Here is a 22533-nt window from a genome sequence, read left to right as displayed (position 1 = left end):
CAAGCCGCAGCTCTAGAGAGCAACCTCTATACTTTCTCCCGAAATCAGATTTTTCCATCCCAAAGACAAGTCATTCCATGTCCTAATGCAATTGGCTAGAGAGTCAAACCATCTTTTGGCTTGAGGAGAGCAGATGAAGATGTGTAAGTCATCCTTCATCTCTTGGCATCTGTGGCATTTTCCATCCCCAATGTTGCATTTGTGTGCTTTCTGCCGGGTCCAAATGGCTCTGTACATAATTAGCCAGGCTAGACAAGCCTTCTTTGGCTCAACATATTTGTTCCATAGTTTGCCAAAGAGGAACTACCAGTGTTTTCTGTCCCACATGAGGCTCCACCTTCTATTGAGTGTGCAGTGTACAGGGGGGTCCTTTTCTTAGCAGCCAGGGATGGGCATGAGGTAGGACTGGGAGCTCCACTGGAAGGCTTTGGGTAGAGGCAGGTCTCTAATAGAGAGTAACCAATAGTCAGAGTGGCACCATAGGCTGATTCTGTCACCAATGAGCTCTAGCTCTTCATTTGATACATTGTACATCCTAATCAAGCCTCCTCTGGACAGCTAGGTGTTGCAAGCTAATGCCTGATTTGTGCAGTCTGAGAACAGATTCAACCTTGGCCTCCTCCACTGGGGGGAAGGGTAACATAGGCCACCAAATTGAGTCTCTGTCCATAGAGAAATGACTAGAGGCCTACCCACAAGTTTCATATGATATTTGCTCACCAATATTGTCAGAGGCAGTAGGTTCGTCCTCTTGGGGAATTTTTTTAGCTTGAACTCTTGTGTGTTCCTATTGATTAGCCAGGCCCAGTCTTCTGAAGGGTTTAAGATGCTCCTCAGGACCCACTTAGCTGCCATTCTATCAGCCAGGTTAGATATATCTAGGAGACCAAGTCCCCCTTTCCTAGTTTCTAAACAGCACCAGTCCCGTCCCATTTGACCTTTGGCATTGACTTTGACCATGGATCCCCCCCCATAGAAAGTTCTTGCACAACCTTATGAATTGCTTAGGTCTTCATATGGGGGTCTCCACCAGCAGCTTAGAAAATAGATAACAGAGGGAATAATGAAGTGGTTGATGATCATTTTCCTACCTGCAAGATTGAGTTGTCTTCTTTGCCACCTAGTGAGTTTGCCTTCTACTTTGTTTACAACCCATTGCCACATCTATTTCATAGTGACTTTGAAGCCGATTGGTATACCCAACAGTCTGAATATTACCTTCCAATGTTTTGCATCCTGCATGAATCAGCCACTCTGGAGGCTTGCCAATCAGTGTTTTGATCCCAGTTTTCTGATGGTTTATCACTAATCCTGATGCTCTGCAATATATGTCTAGGCATGACCAAAAGCATCTCATACTCTGCTCATTGTTGGCAACCATTGCATTTGTGTCGTCTGCAAACATTTGTGCACATAATTGTTTGCCAGTGGGGGAGGGCAATTCCATGCATCTCCCCTTTCTCCATCTTGTCTTTAATTAGCCAGTTCAGTCCATCTACAACAATGGTATAGAGCAGGGGGACTAGAGGGCAGCCTTGCCGAATGGACTTGGTCAGCGAGAGGGCCTAGAGACCACCCCATTAACATTGACCCTTGTTGTGGCATTACCAAAAAGGGTCCCCACTGGATAAAGTGCTTGCATGCCATGTGTCTGAGAGACTCCAAAACATAGTGTGCCAACTTAGTCTATCATATGCTTCGTCAAAATCTATTTTGAAAAAGATATAATCCTGATTGGTTTCTTCAGCAAATTCCATACCCTCCCGGAGGGTAATAATAGCATCCAGGATGTAACGACCCTTTATGAAGCCCTTCTGTTCCTGACTAGTCCAGCTTTTCATGTGGCAAGAGAGCCTCATAGCAAGGGCTTTTGCATAGATTTTATAAGCACTTGTGAGCATAGTGATGGGTCTCTAATTGCCCAGGTTATCTTTCTCTTCCTTCTTGTGAATAAGTTTGATCCATCCTTCATTGATTGAGAGCGGGAGGGCTTCATATGACAGAGCCTCCTACCAGACATCAAGAAGGGGGCCCACCAAGGTCTCTTTCAAGGTTTTGAAGAATTCTAAGGGTAAGCCATCCACCCCTGGGCTTTTCTTCCCCTTAAGGTTGTCTATTGCCCTGCTGATTTCTTCCTTTGAAAAATTGTATTCCATAGTTTTTGAGATGCCTTCTGGGATGGTGGGTTTTTTGGCTTCACCTATCATTGCTATACATTGAGTCTGATCCTTTGTGAGCTCACCCCCCTTATTGAATATATTGTTAAAGTGTTGGAAGAACACCTTTCTATTGTCTTCCTCAGAACCACTGCTAATTCCATAGCTGTCTTTGAGGAGGGGAACTTTATCCTTGCTTTGTTTTACCTTCAGCATTTTGAACATTTCAGGGGTGGGGAGATCACTTTTGCCTAACCACCAAACTCTAAAGAAGAGATTGGCATGTTGTAGGCAGATCTCTTCCTCCTTTCTGATCTGAGCTCTAGCTCTACACCTCCTCCTGCACTGAGGGGTCTGTCTTATTGGCCAATTCCTCCATGTTATTTATCTTCAGGCAGAGTTGATCTTTCCTTAACTTCCTGATTCTAGTCATTTCCTTCCTGATGCAAATCAGAAGGGATTGGGTAGATTTGGTGGCAAGGCTCCAGGCCTGTGGGGCTGGGGTGAGGCACCTACCGAAGAAGTCTTCCCTTTTTTTTTTTTACCTCTTCTTGGACTATGGGAAATTTGAACAAAGCAGGGTTAGTGTGAAACCATTGATAACAGTCCTAGAATTCACAACAACAACAACACGCAGGTGGAAGAGGCCAATTCAGAGCTAGGGGGAGTCAAAGAGGTCGTGGAAATTGGCAAAGGAAGTATAATGATACAAGTGGATGCTTTTATTGTGGTAAGCCTGGACATGTGCAAGCAGATTGTTATAAGAAGCAGGCTGACATGCAAAATGAAAAATTGCAGCAAAACAACTATGCATCCTCGAGCAGAAACAATGAGGATAATGAAAGGTTGTTTGTTATGCAGCATGTCGTTTTAATGCCATGTCTGAAAATGTTAAAGCAGCACATAAAGATGATGTATGGTATGTTGATTCAGGTGCTTCAAACCACATGACAAGTCATGCTGAGTGGTTCAAGGAGATGAAAAACCTTGAAAGACCAGGTTTTGTGGAAACAGGGGATGACACTACTCATCCAATTGCCCATGTTGGAGATGTCCCATTGTCTATGCAGGATGGCAAAGTGAAGTACCTTGCAGATGTACTTCATGTTCCGAACATAACAAAGAATCTAGTTGGCAAGATGATTGAGCAGGGTTTGCAGGTTCGGTTTAATCTTGATGGTTGTTGTTATGTTGAAGACTTTAAAGACAAGTGCAGGTTGGTTGCAAAAGGCAACAGAGTGGGCAGAATGTTTACATTGAATGTAAACATGCCTGAAGTGAGTGCTGCGATGTTTGCAAATGGTTCAGGAATTGTTGCAGACACAGACATTTGGCATAAAAGAATTGGACATGTGAATGTGCAGAGAGAATGAAGTCAATGCAGACTAAAGGAATTGTGACAGGGCTGCCAAAGTGCTGCCAAAGTTTAAAGTTGAAGGTAGTATGTGAAGCATGCCAATTTGGAAAGCAAACAAAGCATGTATTTCCACGTGACAGAAATGTGAGCAAAAATGCACTAGATGTTGTGCATTCAGATGTATGGGGGGGTCCTACGAAGACCATGTCTATGGGAGGCTGCAGGTATTATGTGACATTTAATGATGACCACACAAGGAAAGTGTGGGTATACTTCATGAAGAAGAAGAGTGAGGTGTTCACTCATTTTCAGAATTTCAGAGTTATGGTTGAAAAGCAAACATGAAAATATGTAAAACACCTAAGCTCAGATGGAGGGGGAGAGTACTTCTCCAATGAGTTCTCTGATTTTTTGAAGAACAATGGTATTCGGAGACAGTTTACATGTAGATACACTCCGCAGCAAAATGGAGTTGCTGAGCAAAAAAACAGGCACATTGCTAAGATTGCGCGAGCATTGATGGGAGAGAAGAATATGCCGCATAGCTATTGGGCTGAGTGTCAAATCCCCACGGATCCCCTCGTGATCGATCTTGGTTCGAAAATCGAATCCTTCAAACAAACGAACAACAAACAAGCAAGGGGGTGCAGGCCTGACTCACCTCCCAACCATGACAGCCGTGGGCGAGCCCACAGTCTTGGCTGTCCCCACCGAGCCACGAGCTGAGCTAACTAGGATGACGTACCGACCAATCTCCTCCTCGCGACGTCCCATACCGCCACGAAGCTGCCCTCGCGGGCCTCGAGATTGCTGCCAGCCTCGGCTGCATAAAGCAAGTGCCCGTCTGCACTAGATCCAGGCTCCAAGACCATAGAGCTCTCACAAACTCGCGAGAATCTCTAACTAACCTTGGCCACCCTTTTATAGGCTCTTGGCCGGTCATCGGGCACCCACACTTGGACGTCCGTTCGTCCATACTTGGGTGCCCGCCTGTTAGTATTTCCCTAACTCAGCTCGTCAATCAGCCTGCCTAGTTCCAAGATTCCCCAAGCCTCGAAACTAGTCTTGCATGCGTATAGCACACGGTAGATACACACTGTGCACATGACATACTCCCCTTCCTCTAAGAGCTCACTCCTGAGCTCACTAAAAAGCCAGGGTAATCTCTCTGAAGAGTAGTCAATGTCTCCCATGTAGCGTCCTCCTCAACACGATCCTTCCACTTGATCTTGTATTCCGTGATAAGCGTATTACGCAATCTTCTTTTACGAAATCCAAGAATCTTTTCAGGTTCGTGCGAAACAAATGTCATGTCCTCGATATCTATAATTTCTTGAGGAGTAACTAACTGATCTGCTCCACCCAGTACTTCCTTAAGTCTACTGACATGAAATACAAGATGAACTTTCACATGAGAAGGCAAATCCAATTCATATGCAACTGAACCAATCCGTCGTGTAACACGAAATGGTCCACAGTATCTAGGGAATAATTTCGGAGATCTACCTGTCCGTAAAGTCTCGGAATCTTTCGAAACTCGCAAATACACCATCGTTCCTTCAAAGAACTCTCTCGGTGAACGATGTCTATTAGAATAAAACCTGTCTCAGTCTTGAGCACTTCTAATAGATTCCTTCGCAACTTGTAACATTTCCTGCATATCTTGCAAAAAATTACGTGCTGCATCATGCTGAAGTCCTGAGAATCCTACTGTAACAGGTGATCTTGGTTGAAAACCATACATAAGCATGAAAGGACTAAATCCTGTACTCGTATGCTTAGTACTGATATATGCAAATTCTAACATACGAAGATAATCCTCCCATGAACTCTGTCTTTTGGATACATATGCTCGAAGCATATCCTCCAAAATCTGATTCACTCTTTCAGTCTGGCCATCAGATTGAGGATGATCTGAGGAACTCAAATTCAAAGTTGTTTCCAACTTCTCAAAAACAAGTTTCCAAAAATCACTCGTAAACTTAGAGTCCCTATCACTGACTATGTCCTGCGGTAACCCGTACAGTCTAAACAATTGCTCGATAAACTGCCGAGCTAATTGCGTAGCTGTAATAGTCTTCCGGGTCGGTAAAAATCTAGCCATTTTTGTCAAGTGATCTACCACAACCCAAATAGAATCGTGGCCTTGATGTGTTCTTGGCAATCCGGTAATAAAATCCATGGAAATACTTTCCCATTTATTACCTGGAATTTGCAAAGGATGCAACAACCCAGCCTGTCTAAAGCGTTCAGCTTTATTTGCCTGCCAAATTTGACACTTGAGAACATAATCTTCTACATACCCTTTCATCTTCGGCCAATAAAAAGTGTGTTTCACTAATGATAGTGTCCTGTGTACCCCAGGGTGTCCAGCAGAAGGGGCGTCGTGACACTCCTTAAGAATCTTGGACCTAATGTCCGGGATCTGTGGTACACAAATTTTGTCATTACGGAATAGCAAACCATTCCGAATCATCCACTGGCCTCCTGCAGCCTGAATGGTAGACTGCTCAGTCATCGAGTCTTGGTCAATCAATGAGCTCCCGTCCTGGATCTTCTGCCAAAATGGACCAAAATAACTATCAATCCTGCAAAGCCCTCTCAATGACTGAAATAAGTCAGTAGAAATCTCGGTGAACGACAAAGTATTCACCTCTCTAATCCGACTAAGCGCATCTGCAATACTATTCATGGACCCTTTCCGATAACGGATGTCAAAATCAAAATCTTGCATTAACTCTGCCCAACGAGCTTTCCTTCCTCTCAAATCATCCGCATCACACATACTTGATTGACTGATGATCAGTCAATACCACAAACTTGGAGCCATATAAATAATGTCTCCAAACCTTGAGAGCATGAATCACAGCATAAAGCTCTTTCTCAAGGGTTGGCCAACGAGATTGAGTGTCGTCTAGCTTTTTACTTTCAAAAGCAACCGGTCTACCATCTTGAAATAAAGCAGCCCTGATAGCATAGTCACTGGCATCAGTTTCAAGAACATAAGGCCGACTAGGATCAGGCAATGCTAAGATAGGTGCTTCCTTGACTTTATCTTTCAAAAGTCTGAAGGCCATATCCAAATCGTTATTCCAACTTCCAAGTGATAGGCTGATTTGACTTACGTCCACGACCTTTCAATAAGTCGGTCATCGGTAGTGTGAGCTGAGAGTACTCCCGTACATATTTCCGAAGAAAAACAACAAAACCGAGAAAAGAACGAAGTTGTTTCACTGTTCGTGGTATAGGCCAGTCCAAAACCTTCTGAACTCGGTCATCGTCAATGCTCAATCCATCTCTAGTGATCTTGTGTCCCAAGTAAATGATGTCGGTCATAAAGAACTCACATTTACTTAACTTAGAATATAGTCGATTCTATCTTAAAATTACCACAAATTTTTCCAAATGTTCACGAAAAAGATCGTTCATCATTTGCTGGAAAGTGGCTGGAGCATTGGTTAACCCAAAAGGTAATACGAGAAACTCGTAATGGCCATACCTAGTCCGAAAGGCAGTTCTTTCGACATGCCTTTCATGAATACGTATCTGGTGATAGCCAACACGTAAATCTATCTTTGTGAAATATTTCGCTCGTGCTAACCGATCAATCAGGTCATCTGATCTAGGGAGAGGATAACGGTTCTTAATGGTCAGCTTGTTCAATCTCTTGTAATCTAAACACATTCTCCAAGTATTGTCCTTCTTTCTCCTAAGCAACACAGGTGCACCCCAAGGTGATTTACTTGGACGGATCTGGTCCATCCTCAAATAATCTTCGAGTTGTTTAGCCAACTCATCTTCCTCAGCTTGGCTCATCCTATAAGGTGGAATACTGACAAGATGAGCACCAGGGATCAAGTCAATACGATGATCTACTGCCCGTTCAGGTGGTAAACCCGATGGCAATTCCTTAGGAAATACATCTTGAAACGAATCAAGTATCTTCTGTAATTCTTTGCTTTCAAACACACTTAATTCATTCACATCCAAGGAAGGGATGAGAAAAGAAGAAAGTGGAATCAATACACAATGGAAAGCGGTATACAAAGAAGAATCCATTATATTTCCAAAATCAATTGTATTTACAAGAGGTCCCTGAGAGGGATGGATACAATCATCTAAAATACTATACTTGGTGTCCTTATGCTGAAAAGAAAAAATATGACTAGACCAATCTATCTGGACTTCAAGAGTCTTAAACCACTCAATCCCTAATAACAAGTCTATATTTTCCAGATGCATAACATAGCATTCCAGAGTATCTTTGTAGTCCTGAATCTGGATTGAAAGCATCTCCACCTTGCGATCCCAAACTTGCCTTCCCGCAGGTAGGCGTACCTCATAGGTATGGTCGCTGAGTGTCGTATCAAGACTCAATTTCTGCACAAGTTTGTAGTTAACAAAGTTATGCGAACTGCCAGGGTCTAAAAGAATGTGAATCTTATGGCCATTCACTTCTCCATAAACTCGGAGAAGATCATGCATGCCAAATACCTTAGAATTGAACAGACAATCAGAACAAGTACTAGGGCGAGAAAGTACAGTAATTGACGTACCTGTCAAAGACAACTGGTTAGCTGCCTTTGGCTTGGGTCCTGCGTTTGTCTTGGTACCCTTTTGCTTTGGGCACTCGTTACGCATGTGTCCTTTTTCTTCGCAGATAAAACAACGTCCTTCTTTCTTGAGCTTTAAAGCCCTAAGAAGTCGTTTTTTCTTCGCTGGTGTCGAAGTAGAACTCTTCGAAGGTTGGTCCGAAGACTTTCCTTCTGTCGTGTTAGCCATAGGTACGGAGAACTTTCTTTTATGCTTGTTCCCCTGCTCGGTAACGGGTTTCGACTAGGAAGAGACCATCGTATCATCATAGATACGAGCTGAATGAATGGTCTCGTCCAAAGTTTTACATTTGTTATTTTTAACCTGTAATCGGTACGAGTCTGGTAAACCAGCTACGAAAAACCCCAAAAGAGTAGTGGGATCCATCTTTGTAGCTTTCATTTGCAAGTCACGAAACTTCTGGAGGTAGACCTCGTAAGTGAGGTGCTGCGAGGTCATAGTCAAAGCTGAAAACCGGGCAACAACATCATAGTCATCCTCTTTCTTGAGGAATTCTTTCTTGAAGATATCTTCAAATTGTGCCCAAGTCATTGGCTTAGGGTTCAGTTCCTTCCACCAAAGTAAAGCTTTGCCGGACAGGAAACCTGCTGCTAATTGGATCTTCTTTCCATCATCGTATGGATGAAACTGAAAGTGAACTTGCCACTTATGTAGCCACGTGTCCACGATCTCCTTGGTTCGCTGCTTTTGCTCGCCCCCGAACGGTTCCGGAGTAATATTGGGGCCTAAAGCTGAAGCCAAGGTATCCATACCCGAGAAAGTAGAGAGGGTAGTGGTCAATAGAGCGATGGAGTTCTGCAAAGCCTGCATCTGGGCTGCGATTTGTGCCTGACGTTCTGTCGAAGAAGCTTCGAGAGCTACTTTAAACTCTTGGAAATCTGATTTTGACACAAAATCGTCAAAAAGATCGGCATCGGTACCTTCTGTAGCCGGCAAGCCTTCGCGTTCCACGAGGGGCTCCAACTCCGATTCTTGGGTCGACATCGTGAAGAGGGTACGTGGAGAGAAAATTCGATCTTTGCACAATGAAAGTGCGAGCGAACTTGAGAGCTTGAGAGCTTGAAAACTTGAGAACTTGAGAGATGTGTGGCAAGAAGCCCACTTGAGGGGGTTTATAAAGGTTTCCCAAAAGCCAAAAATCTCCAAAAGCTAGGCTTAGCTTGTGCTTTGCTTTTGTGTTTTTTTTTTCTTGAATAAATATATATATATATATATTCTGTTTTCTTAAAAAAAATAAACACCTTGGAAACCTTAGAGAGGGGTTCTTTTAAAACTTAAAAATTTTAAACTCCAAAAAAAACCGAAAGCTAAAAAAACACGTAAGCTTTCCTTAGTTTTTTTTTTCCTCTCCCCCTGGATTCGCCCGCCGGCGTACTGGCTGCCGTCGCCTGCTTTCTTGCGCCAACCTGCGCTCGCCTGCGCCTGTATGGGCCGGGCATCGTGGCATGGGTGCCGGCCTGGCCTAGGCGATGCCCGCTTGGCCTGGGCTGGCTACGCAGGTCTGGCCTAGGCGTTACCTGGCTGCTTATGCAGGCCTGGCCTGGGCACTGCCTGCCTGGCCTGGTTGCTTGGCCGCCTAGCCTTAGGCGCCTCCAGCCGTCGGTAGCCACCGCCTGCAAAATTCGCCAGCGCACAACCTGCCAGCCTCCAGTGCATCGTTCACACAAACGCTCTCTCTCTCTTGTTCAACGAAAAAAACAAACGTGCTTTTTTTTTCCTTTTTTCTGTTTTCTCTCATGCGACTGCACAAACACGACTCCTCTTCCTTGCAAAGCAAGCGACCCTTATTACACTACCATCTCCCATCAACATGGGGTTCTTTGATGAAGAAAAAACACATACCAAATCTGAAAACTGTAGTATGCACAGAAAAAACAGCAAGCTTTTTAACACATACCTTTCTTCGACCTCTTCTTCTCTACCTACCGACTTGCTCATTCACGAGGTATGCTCTGATACCACTGTCAAATCCCCGCGGATCCCCTCGTGATCGATCTTGGTTCGAAACTCGAATCCTTCAAACAAACGAACAACAAACAAGCAAGGGGGTGCAGGCCTGACTCACCTCCCAACCATGACAGCCGTGGGCGAGCCCACAGTCTTGGCTGTCCCCACCGAGCCACGAGCTGAGCTAACTAGAATGACGTACCGACCAATCTCCTCCTCGCGACGTCCCATACCGCCACGAAGCTGCCCTCGCGGGCCTCGAGATTGCTGCCGACCTCGGCTGCATAAAGCAGGTGCACGTCTGCACTAGATCCTGGCTCCAAGACCATAGAGCTCTCACAAACTCGCGAGACTCTCTATATTACAATAACTAACCTTGGCCACCCTTTTATAGGCTCTTGGTCGGTCATCGGGCGTCCACACTTGGGCGCCCGCCCGTCCATACTTGGGTGCCCACCTGTTAGTATTTCCCTAACTCAGCTTGTCAATCAGCCTGCCTAGTTCCAAGCTTCCCCAAGCCTCAAAACTAGTCTTGCATGCGTATAGCACACGACGGTAGATACACACTGTGCACATGACACTGAGGCTGTTTTTACAGCAGTTTACATCATGAACAGGACTCCAACCGCAGCCATACATGATGTAGCTCCAGAGGAGAGGTTTATTGGGGCAGAATACCTGATTTGTCTCATCTGAAAGTCTTTGGATGCATTGCATATGTGTATGTGCTAGATGAGCTAAGAACTAAGCTGGATCCAAAAATTGAAAAATGTGTGTTTATTGGATATTCCCTTGAGCAAAAGGGATACAGGTGTTATAACCTTGCTACACGTGAGTTGAGGGTAAGCAGGGATGTTATTTTTTATGAGATGAGCAGCTGGTATGCTGCTGAAAAAGAAGTTGTTGGGGTTGCACAGAATGCAAGTCAACAATCATAGTCTTTGAGTGGACCACGAGAGTCCTCATCTAGTGGTTCAGTTTTGATAGACCATGGAGTGGCAGGCTGCGTCATAATACCAGTCCTACAAATGTGATTAGTACATCACATAAAGGCAAAGAGAAAGTGGTTGAGCCCCTTAGTATGCCTGACATTTCTGCAGGGCATTCTCACGTTGATGGAGAGTCTAGTGGCTCAGAGATGAGCCTTGATGAGGATCTTGGGATACTAGCTATGAGAACACCTGGTGTAAAGAAGGTTATGGAAGCCATGAATGCAAAGCTGCGAAGATCTGGGAGAGTAAAGAATCATGTGCAGAGGTTTACCTATGAGACCAAGGCAGACCGGCAGTCCTCGAAGGCGATCGGTGAGCGATCGTTGGCGCGCCGTTGGCGAGCGCGCGAGAATTCTCCCTTACTTGAGTGGCACAAGGGGGAGGCTTCACCATCCAAGGAGTGGGGTTTTGAACCCACAACCTCAAGCTCCAAGGCAAGTGTGCTAGCCACTTCACCTTTTCACTTGTGTTGTTCTTCTCTTCAAAAGAGCTCTACTTATTCTTTCAAGGGAGGACACAAACTACAAGGAAAGTGACACAAACTACAAGGAAAGTGACCTTTTCACCTTCAACTTTCCTTCTTTCAATTTGTGAGAGGAGTTTTCTATGCTCCAAGTTTGGAAGTTTTTGGTGGACGGATCTTCAACGACATGCTACATGCAACACACTTTTTTGCATGCATGTGTTGATTGACGACTCAAGTGGTGATTTCTTCTCGATTTCCGTGCATGCAAGAGGAATTCTTCTACGACGCTTCAATTGGAGTTCGCTTTTGAAGGTAATCCGTTCTCTATTTGTAAGCACGTGCATACCATGGCCTCAGCGGAACTGTCTCATGTTCATTTCGATTTTGAGAATGATATGCATGATGTTAGTGAGGCACACCCTTTGGGTGGTGGTGTGGGTGATTCACGACAGGCCGTTGCGCCTGATCGGGATGACAACATGACCGATGTCGAAGGCGGTGCGAGTCCAATAGATGATTATGGTTTGGTAGACACGGTAGAGTTTGGGCGTCTCACTTCAAGGGTAGTTGCACTTGAGCGCACTATAACAAATGTCAATACCAATCTCACAAACATGAGCACGCTTTTTACTGAATTTATGGCACGTTTTGCAAGTGGATCGGCGGCAAGTGGAGGGCCTATTCCGATAGTTATGCCTCCTCTTGTTCCAAATCCTATAGTAGAATCTATTGCACCATCTACAACGCAGGAAGGGGCTATGTTGAAAAACGTGAAGCCGCCTGTGTTTAAGGGAGAGGAGCGCGATCGTAACAAGGATGCGGTCCATACATTTTTACACAAGTGGACGGACTTGCATCGCTTACGCCGCACTCCCGCTGCTGTTATGGTCACTGAGACAAGTCTCACACTTGAAGGTAAAGCCTACAAGTGGTGGATGAGTCTACCTATTGAAACTCGCCCTAAGACTTGGGAGGAGTTTGCGACAGCATTTAAAAAGGAGTTCTTACCACAAAACGAGAAAGATCGGAGTTGGACAGCCTGGGACAAGTGCAAGATGGAAGGTCTTACACTTAATCAGTATGTGTCCAAATACCGTGAAGTCATTCTCAAGCTAGATGGTTTGGACGACTTTCAAAAGGTTCGTGGGTTTGTTAGAGGCCTTGATAAAGAATATCAGGCAAAGGTTAAAACCCAATATCCTAAAACTTTGGAAGCGGCTATCCAAAGTGCCCTTATCTTTGATGACACCATGGATAAGAAGGGCATGGATAGACCGGCCAAATTCAATGGCTCGCAATTTAATGCTAATAAGCGTAAACTTGCCAGCAATTCTACTGAAAACACAAAGAAGTCTAAAGGGTCAAGTGGTCCGTTGTCTTCACAAGACTTTGAACGGGCCAAGAAGGAGAAACTATGTTATCATTGCTTAGGTAGTGATCATGAGAAGAAAAATTGTCCACAGTTGCCTTGCAAGAATAAGGATAAGGAGAAGGTCAAGGAGAAGGCTGTACACATGGTGCAAACACTTCCCTTGGATGCTGATCCTAAGTATTCTGCGGTAGAGGTTTCGCACACTGCCGAGATGCATGAGTGTAATCTCACTGCATCTATGTGGCAAGAGACAGTTGGACCACATGATTTGGTCCGTATGCATGGCTCCATTTATGGTCATCGAGTACGTATTCTCATTGATGATGGTGCCACGCACAATTTTTTGAACTATGCATTAGTTAAGAAATTAAAGTTGCCGGAGACAAAGAGTTCTCATCGTTATGTGGTGTCCACCATTCAGGGGGATGATCACGATGTGTGGGATACTCTAGTACGGCAAGTGCCTGTGTTTGTGCAAGAACACACTATGGTTCTTGACTTCCAAGTGATGAATATGTCTCGTGCGGATGTCATCTTAGGACGGGAGTGGTTATATGGGTTAGGGTCATCACTCAAAAGGAGTTATGAACATAATACGTTTACATTTGAGGCCAATGGTAAGCATGTTTTACTTATTGGGGAACGTGATGTACCCCCAACACCACTCATATGTAATGCCGAACTCTCTTTTTTGGAGCATAGTAATCAAATAGAAGAAGTCTATTTTTGTTATTCTGTGTCTCAAACTAGTGGGTTTGATGTGCATGATGTTTCTTCTTCAAATGAATCTTCCTCAGCGATGCCTTCTTTCTCTTTACCTTCTTCTAAAATCTCTTTAAATAATCTTAAGCAACCAGTTAATGCTTTGTCTTTGCAACAACTGTTACAAGAATTTAAAGATATTTTTCCTAATGAATTACCAGAGGGTTTGCCACCCGAACGAGCTTTGCCTCATCGCATTGATGTCGTTCCGGGCACCAAACCAATTAGTAAGCCGTCGTACAGGCTTAGTGCGACTGAAGCAGCTGAGGTGGAACGTCAGCTTGCTGACTACCTTAGTAAGGGCTTCATTCGCCATAGTGCTTCACCATGGGCATCGCCCATTCTTTTGGTGAAGAAAAAGGATGGATCCATGCGCATGTGTGTGGATTATCGCTCCTTGAATGCGGTAACCATTAAGAACAAATACCCGCTACCTAAGATAGATGAGTTGTTTGATCAACTCAACGGTGCGAAGTATTTTTCTAAAATTGATTTACGTTCAGGATATCATCAAGTGCGTATTAACGCTGATGATATAACCAAGACTGCGTTCCGAACTCGCTTTGGACACTATGAGTTTTTGGTTATGCCGTTTGGGCTTACTAATGCCCCGGCAACGTTTATGACGCTTATGGATAGCGTACTAAGGCCGTACTTAGGCAAATTTGTCATTGTCTTTCTTGATGACATTTTGGTCTATAGTTCGACTTTAGAAGAGCATTTGGAACACTTACGAAAAGTTTTTCAGTTACTACGCGAGAATGCACTTTACGCGAAAGAAAGTAAGTGTGAATTTCTCAAGGATAGCATACAATACCTAGGTCATGTAATTTTTGCAGACGGCATTGCTATGGATGCTAGTAAGGTTGATGCTATTATGCGATGGCCAACACCTCGAAGTAAGGAAGAACTTCAAATCTTCTTGGGAATGGCAGGATTTTATCGCAAATATGTGAACGGTTAAGGGGACCTTGTTCAGCATTGCCATCAACGTGTTGGCTTCTACTGTCAGGGGGTTGCGGGGAAGGGGGACTAGGAGCTCCTAGATTTGGGTTCTTGATAGGGGAATTCCTAATAACATGCCCCTGCCCACCACAGTGGAAGCAAGCATTGGGAAGGTGCTTGTAGAGGACCTTCTAATGCAGGGTGTATTCCCCACAATTAATTTCAATTTCTTCAATTAGAGGTTTATCCAGGTCAACTTCAACAAGAAATTGGGGATGCCAGGCTGGATTGTAGTCGTTCTTGGGTCTAAGGCCGAGGGTTTTTGCCTACAGGGGAAACAATCTTTTTAACCCATGGGTAAAGGTAAAATGGGAGTTTGGGTAGTTCCACCCAAACTGGGCAGGCAGAATGCTTAGGGCCATTAGGGTTAAATTCTTTGGACAATCTAAAAAAGCAGAAGGGGAGGTTCCTGTACATCCACTGGCCAGAACCCATGACCTTGAGAGCCATTTCAGAGTCCTTAAAGAGGAAAATGAACCCGTCGGGGAGGGCTTGGATGATCTCAACATAAATCCCAATTCTAACCCAGTTGTCCCTTACCTAGCTCCATAAAAATTCAACAGGGGAACGAGGGCCAAACAGGAGAACAACTAGGCACCTGGCTGAGTAATCCATTTCCACTGCAAGCACCATGTTTGGGGGCAAGCAAACCTGAGGAGCATTAGCAGGAGGATTACCTGAATATGGAGCAGAGGGAGCCTTTGGCGCCTGGTTGGAGAGCTCGTCTTTTTCTATTTGTTTCTGGAGCAGAAGAAGGTTTAGTTCCTCTATTCTTGCTCTTGAGTCCCCCCACTGCTTCTTTGTGTCCATGAAATCTTCAAGCATTCTGTATTGCCTCATCAGCACCTCTCTGTTTTCTGATCCATTGCTGGGGGGCCAAGGGGGAAATTGCTGGTATGACGGTAGGAGGGCAGCTCTAGAGCCCCCAGTCTGATCCATTGCTGGGGACCAAGGGGGAAATTGCTGGTATGACGGTAGGAGGGCAGCTCTAGGGCCCTGCTGGGGGCTCTGTATTGCCCCCTACACTGGAGCCGGCGCCCTGAGCCCTAAGCAAGGTCGGGGTACCCCTCCACTCGGTGCCCATGCACCCAAGGGGGGGGCGGGGACTGCTGCAGCTTCCATCGCCAGCACCAAAAAGGCTGCCGTTTTGGTTCAACGGCTCGTTGCGAGATGATATCTACTCCATTCTCAAACCTTAGAGATCCTTACGAATTATACTCTCGACACCGTTATATAGCCGCCGGTCTCGCAGGAGAGTGCATCTCCTCCATACCAATCAGGAGGCATTGATTTGAGGGAATCCAAACCTCAGGAACATATTCTAACGAAATGCTGACTTGTAGTTGCATGAAAGCCAGATTGTTGCTGCTGACTTGTCCATCGCCTGCCTGTTCTCCTGGTGGCCATGACGATAGGGAAAGGCCATGATTCAAATTTGGGTCTTCTTTAATTTTTATTTTTATTTTTTAAGCCTTCCTTTACAATAACTGAATTGACACACCTAACATGTGCTAACCATGAAATATAAGTTACCATTATAAATATAGCGCATGACCAAAGCTAAAATACAACGTTAATTAAATATAAAAATTGGCACATTGCCTAAATACTCCGTACATGATGAAACCATAATCGGCACTTGCATACCACACTCGGATTGTGCAACCACTCACACTCACAAGCATCAGTCACATTGGTTAGAATAATTAATTAGATTTTGTTACAATTAATCCCAACATGATTATGTTCATAAGCACAGCACATGGCACCAATAATATTAGCTCAATATTTAACTCTAAATCACTCGCAATACTAATAGCACTACCATGCCCCAAATGCATATACCAATAACACTATCCTACAAGTATTAATGTGGTATCACCATGATACCAACTATCAGCATGGTACAATGGTATCTCATGCATCCATAGAGTGAAATATCTAAGCCTCCTTTGGTAGAGTGAGGAGCATATAGATACATGGTGGAAGTGCCTTTGTTACCCTATCCAACACCTATTTTAGTTTTCATAAGGTTATTGGATTGGATTATGTTTTGAATGAAGGTGGTTTAATTAGCCTTTCAATCATTAGGATGTAGAGACTAAGCTGAGAATGAAGTTTGATTCACCTTTTGATTGTTAAGATGCCTTGTTCATATCCAAAAGAGTCTAAAAGTTTGGAATTATGATCTTTACTATATTCCAAAATACCTTGTTTCTAAACTCTTTGACAAATTTGAAAATAGTCATTTTGTCAAAAGCACTTGTTTTGTTGGACTTGTTAACCACATTATGAAGGTTGTAAAAGTTGACCCCAAGCTCAAATCCAAATAAAAGTCCTCAAGATGGTTGACTGTATACCAAAGTAAATGATCTATCCAAAGAAGAAAACCACCACATGCATCCAAAACACAAGCACACAAAAAAAAGTACCACAAACTTTTATTATTTGCATGTCTAATTGGCCTTGATCCTCCTCCTACTTTTAGGCTCATGTTTTCAAGCATGGGTAAAAGTTAATGCTTTTGTTCTGGATTAAATTCAGCCCTTTAATAATAGACTCTATAGCTTTGTCTGAGAGATTGGTCCCAAACTTCAATATATTCACACTAAGTGGTGCCAAAATATCCAAAGTATTCCATGACCACATTCATTATCGATGCTTTGAAGAATCAACTTGAACTCCACTTTTTTTAGAAGGAAGAATCTTTCTTGCCTCTTCTTCAATGGAAGCATTTAAATCTTCCAAAAGAAATTGTCTAACTTCTCTTGCTCCTCAAAAGAATATGGGTGTTTAATGAACCGAGGTGATACTCATTTGCTTTAGGAGTTTTGTTATATAAGCACGAGCGCACACACTCTTTTGTTTCCATCCAAGTATGGACACGTGGATTCCTCTATTAATTGATTCTACTAAAAAGGCAGGTCCTCATCCTCATCAGGAAACTGGTAAAGCAACGTCACTCCTAAATAACAAATTTGGATGACATTATTTTTACTGTGGAATGTAACATGGCACAACATGACTCTATTCTCCCAAAGATAGTCACAAGTACTGAGAAACCAAGCCACACTTACTGTCTTTACATTTGTGGAGCAAATGCAGTTATCTTTTGGCTAAATGATGATTGAATCATGCGATCAAATGGAAAAACCTTTAGACTGTGACAACACAGTAGACATTTCAAATTGCTTTAAAAAATAGTTGTAATGAATTTGGAAATTTGAGCTCCAAGAGTTGCTTACATTTCCACGCCAAGGATCTTTTTTGGAATAGCCAAGGATCTTTTTTGGAATAGCCAAGGATACACTTTATATCAGAATATAGTGATTGGAACCAGTGAATGTACTTTAACGTAGAACTTACTCTGCGCATGTGGAGTGGAGAGCTAGCAAATGCATGGAGTTCCAAATACTTGAAGCTTCATTTCCTGCACTCCCTGTTGAGATACAGTTTTGGCTTGGCCGTGATGCCATGAGCAAGACAATACAGACACACACAGACACGAGCTTGCTGCTAAGCTTGCTACCCTATGAGGTCCTTGGCAATGAAAGCAGTATATTGGAGACCTCCAAGTTGTGGTCATGTCTCTCCTTCCATTGAAAGGAGGGTTGAAACAAGGGCACTAGCATTGCTCCTTGCATAACATAAAAGTCGGTCACAATATACTACAGCTCCTCGTAAAAGTCTGGAACTCGCATTCCAGCAGTTCTTCAATCAGAACTTGGTTAATAAAGGTAATATGTAGTGGAGGTAGTTGGGGTGTGGCAAGATAGGTGGCAGTGAGGGTGCGTCAGGTAGAGACGAGACAGAGACAGAGAAAGAGAGAGGGGGGGGGAAGCACTGTAACAAGTTAGACATGTCATGACAACTTTGAGCTCAAAGACAGAATTTCCATAACAGTCTAAGGCTTTTCCTTTCATATGACCTTATTTGTTTACTGCTGTGGCATAGAATTCATGTTAAATCCCTTGAAGGTTAAATGTAGTGCAATTTTCACTTCAAGTTCCACACAACGTAATTATCCACCTAGAATCCCTTACATTAAGCACCATGTCATTATGCACACCTACCTATGCAATAGAAACTGTTCAAGTAGCTGTGCATGCTCAAAACATGATCAATTTACATGCACATCCACATAGCTCATGCAGAAAAGCAGATGGTGAGCTTCATGGTTAACACCTGAAGTTCATGGGGATGATGTAGAACTTAACGACACTATGAACTGTTTAGATCCAAAGAAAGGGACAAACAGAAAGAACACATAGCAAGAGGGAGACTGCACTAACAAGTTGCAGAATGAGATAAGACTTCGTAACAAAGTGCACAGAATAGGGCTTGGACCAGGAGTCTCAGTTAGAAGAGAGGTAATTTTGAGGAAACTTTTCACCTCATTCACTTTTGACCTTGTAGCCAAGCCAGTGGACCACATGATCAATGTGATGGCAACAAAGTGCAGGGAATGTGACTTGGACCAGGGTGTCTCATTTAAAAAAGCGGTAATTCTAGCATAATGATATGACAAGCCACCAGCAGTTCAAAATTTCCAAGGTTAGCTGACCTCTCCCAAGGAGAGAACGAATTACTTCAATACAAAATTAAACAGCAAGACAAAAAACAGAATACTCCGAGGTCAATAAACAAAAAGTTAACTGCCGAACGGCAAAGAGGTGCAGCAACCGACAAACAAAAAAGAGGACAATCCGTATAACCAGTTCCTAGAAGCAATAACATGCTGCTACATCATCTCATGTGATTGTAAACAAAGTTCTTCCTTTGCAAGAAATCAAGAGAAAAAACATCCATAACCCGCTTCACAGCCTGCGACCTCTTCTACCACCTTTCCTTCTTGTGCTGTCAGTTGGTATTGGAGTGACATCCTCTGAACATACAAAATCACATTCATATTACACATCATTCACAACTTATGTACCAGGTTCAGAAACAAGAATGCCATGTCTTACCAATACGCCCTATCCGCATGCCAGAACGGGCAAGCGCTCGCAGTGCTGATTGGGCACCAGGACCAGGTGTCTTAGTCTTGTTACCACCAGTTGCGCGTAGCTTAATGTGGAGGGCAGTTATCCCCAACTCCTGTAAGAAAGCACAGGAACAGATACATAACCACTTACCACTTGTGCTACAATGGATCTTGACATAGAAAGGTATTGTTTTTTTTTCTGGTGACTAGGCTACTTTCTGCAATGGTTTTGCCCACAACTGAGGCATCTGACCAAGGGGTAAGTCCCTTTGAACCATGTGCTGAGAGAGCATCTGACTGAAGGGTAGAGGCCCTTTAACCAGACGGGAAACACCATCATAGTGATAGGATAGAGACAAACCATGAGAGGCCCACAACCAGGTGTTGAGAAGGACAGAGAACATCTGACCAAGGGGACATGACACCATGGTACTAAAACAATTCCCATAACTTACCAAAACACTCATATACAACTACTATGCTCACCTTACACTTTTGAGCCACATCTTGGGCAGCAAGCATGGCTGCATAAGGGGACGACTCGTCTCTGTCTGCTTTCACCTTCATTCCCCCTGGCACAGGCAACAACCAATTTTGATCATGCCACATCAGGACCCAGTGCACAGATGGCATACATGGAACATAAAGTGATGAGATATGTGCACTTTGAATCTATGCATAGAGCATTCAAAAACATACTTTTTTGCTTTACCTCACTCATTGACCTTAGAGGCAAATAGTAGCACTTACCAGTTACACGTGCGAGTGTTTCCTTTCCAGAGAGATCTGTGACATGCTGAAAAATAATCCCACAAGTGAATTGTATTGTCTTAGGGTATGATGCTCGAAAGATGGATTGAGAGAGCTGAGCTTACCACAAATGTGTCGTTGAAGGAGGCGAAGATGTGGGCTACCCCAAATACATGCTCACCCTCTCGTGCACCAGGGCCGCTCAGGGTCACAGTCTCTTCCTTCACCTCTTTGGTTTTCCTCTTGCCAGACTAACACAACGGTAGAAAAACACACACACACATACACACACACACACAATGTACATAGAACATCATCGTTTAGTATTAACCAGCATACTTAGTACTCCTGAAAGTCAATCATAAATAAAAATTAATCACCTTACCTATTATGTGTGGCACAATGAGTTTAATTGCACTCTCACGTAAATTAACATGAAATAATGTTTACTAAAATTTTACTGGACCAGGGCTCGTAGGATCTGCGTTTCTCGTACCCTGCCATCGTGGAAGTTGGATGCTACCCGTGTGGTGGCTAAACCCCACCCCCTTCCCTGCCCCCCATGTGCAAACCCACCTCTTCGGCGCAACCTTTGACTCCTAGCTCAATCTAGGGAGCCCATCCTATGGCTAATCCCTACTGGACAAACTGGCTACAACGTAAACTCAAACACCGTACCACAGGTTGAGTAAAAACCATCACGCAGAACTCAAATCAACTCCAAAATGCGCAATAACACCGATTCTCACCACCATTATCGCAGATCAGAAATTTTTAGTCAGATCTAGGGACACACAGCGGGTACATAAAAAGAATTACCATGATTACTGCGGCTCGCAGCAGCTCACCCAAAGAACCTCAAAAGAGAAGAAGAGGAGAGAGAGAGCACAACCCTAAACCTTTATTTTCATTTTATAAAGTATATTTGGAATAACCAATAGATTTTTGGCCGTTCCACACTTAGGTGCGCTCAACTTTTCGGGCGCCCGCTCTCTCCACTTGTTCAAGCCAAGAGCCCATTTAAAAGGAAAGGCAAGCTAAGAACAAAACTATGCAAAGCTCCAAGTGTATATCAAGTTACAAGTTACAACTTTACAAATAGTCTAGTAGTTACAAGTGTATGTCAAGTTACAAATTACATCTTCACAAATAGTTTGGTAGTAGACAACATGCTATGGGAAAAGGATGCCATGTCAACTTCCAAGTTACAACTTTACAAAATAGTTTGGTAGTAGACCACATACCCATGCTATGGGGCATGCAACTAAGGGTGGGATGGTTGTGTGTAGCCAGTCTTAGCGTTAGTACGTTGAGTCCTTGAATGCTTTAACTATGGTCAAATTCTTTTTTTCCCTTTTTTTGCAATATATTTATATTCTTAAGCCACTTTAAGCGATGTTAACAATTAGTCTAAGTGCGAGTTGGCAAAAGGCAAAAGACTAGTAGTTCACCCATGTTGCTTCAATCATACCTTCACTGCAAAGCAAAAATGCTAACTATCAAAAAGCTACCATAAAGCTGGAGTGGCAATGATCTTCTTCTCTATCCATGCATGCCATATTATTGCTGCCTAAAGGCGACTAATTTTTCACCCACTTTTTATGGTAAAAAGAAGCAAAATATTATCGGATGCAATGTGAGGGCTCGGAGTGTATTTGATTATGCCCTTAACTAACATTTGGATTGGATAATTTGGTGGGAGAACGAGGGCTCTCCATTGTCTATTCTCCCCTTAAGAATAGCTAGTCCCACCAATAACCCACCATAGATCCACAATTTACCTTATGAAACCAATTGAGCAATCTTTATGTTAGTGGGGTCTCATCATTTACACATGTAACCATCTATCTTCTAATGCACACACTTGAATAGCGTACAAGAGTTTGCCCAATCCACATGAACTTTATACACAGTCCTATGTATTGTGCAAACTTTTAAATGTTACCAATCAACCCTTATGCTCAAGGGATTGAGCCCACATGCATAGGGATATACACATTCCAAGGTTTGGCTTTTATACATCAACAAAATACTTACAACAAAATCAAAGGTGATAGAGGCTCTCCCACCCACTCGCATGGCTAGTGGTGGCAGGCTACTGGTCTTGCCATTCGATCTCGGCTCTAGT

General features: G+C 43.6%; 1 protein-coding gene across 1 annotated transcript; it reads right to left on the bottom strand.

Annotated features, from left to right (window-relative positions):
• Nucleotides 1–19307: 19307 nt before the first annotated feature.
• LOC147635029 (small ribosomal subunit protein uS11y-like) lies at nucleotides 19308–21353 on the bottom strand. Its single transcript, XM_086804283.1, has 6 exons — nucleotides 21225–21353; nucleotides 20531–20656; nucleotides 20406–20451; nucleotides 20142–20227; nucleotides 19639–19768; nucleotides 19308–19556 (listed from the first exon to the last, which is right to left on the bottom strand). The coding sequence occupies exons 1-6, from the start codon at nucleotides 21225–21227 to the stop codon at nucleotides 19489–19491; spliced, it is 459 nt and encodes a 152-aa protein (XP_086660409.1). The 5' UTR covers nucleotides 21228–21353; the 3' UTR covers nucleotides 19308–19488.
• Between the last annotated feature and the right edge of the window lie 1180 nt (nucleotides 21354–22533).

This window comes from Cibotium barometz, chromosome 10 (assembly GCF_041138505.1).
Source record: "Cibotium barometz isolate CiBa-2024 chromosome 10, ASM4113850v1, whole genome shotgun sequence".
In the NCBI taxonomy this organism is placed as follows: domain Eukaryota; kingdom Viridiplantae; phylum Streptophyta; class Polypodiopsida; order Cyatheales; family Cibotiaceae; genus Cibotium; species Cibotium barometz.
Note: the sequence above shows the minus strand (reverse complement) of the source record. Positions and strands in the feature narration are given on the sequence as shown.

Coding starts and splice junctions, on each gene's coding strand:
- LOC147635029 (XM_086804283.1), bottom strand. Junction 20,452..20,530: donor CCTTCAACGACACATTTGTG/GTAAGCTCAGCT, acceptor ATTATTTTTCAG/CATGTCACAGATCTCTCTGG. Junction 19,557..19,638: donor CATGCGGATAGGGCGTATTG/GTAAGACATGGC, acceptor TTGTATGTTCAG/AGGATGTCACTCCAATACCA.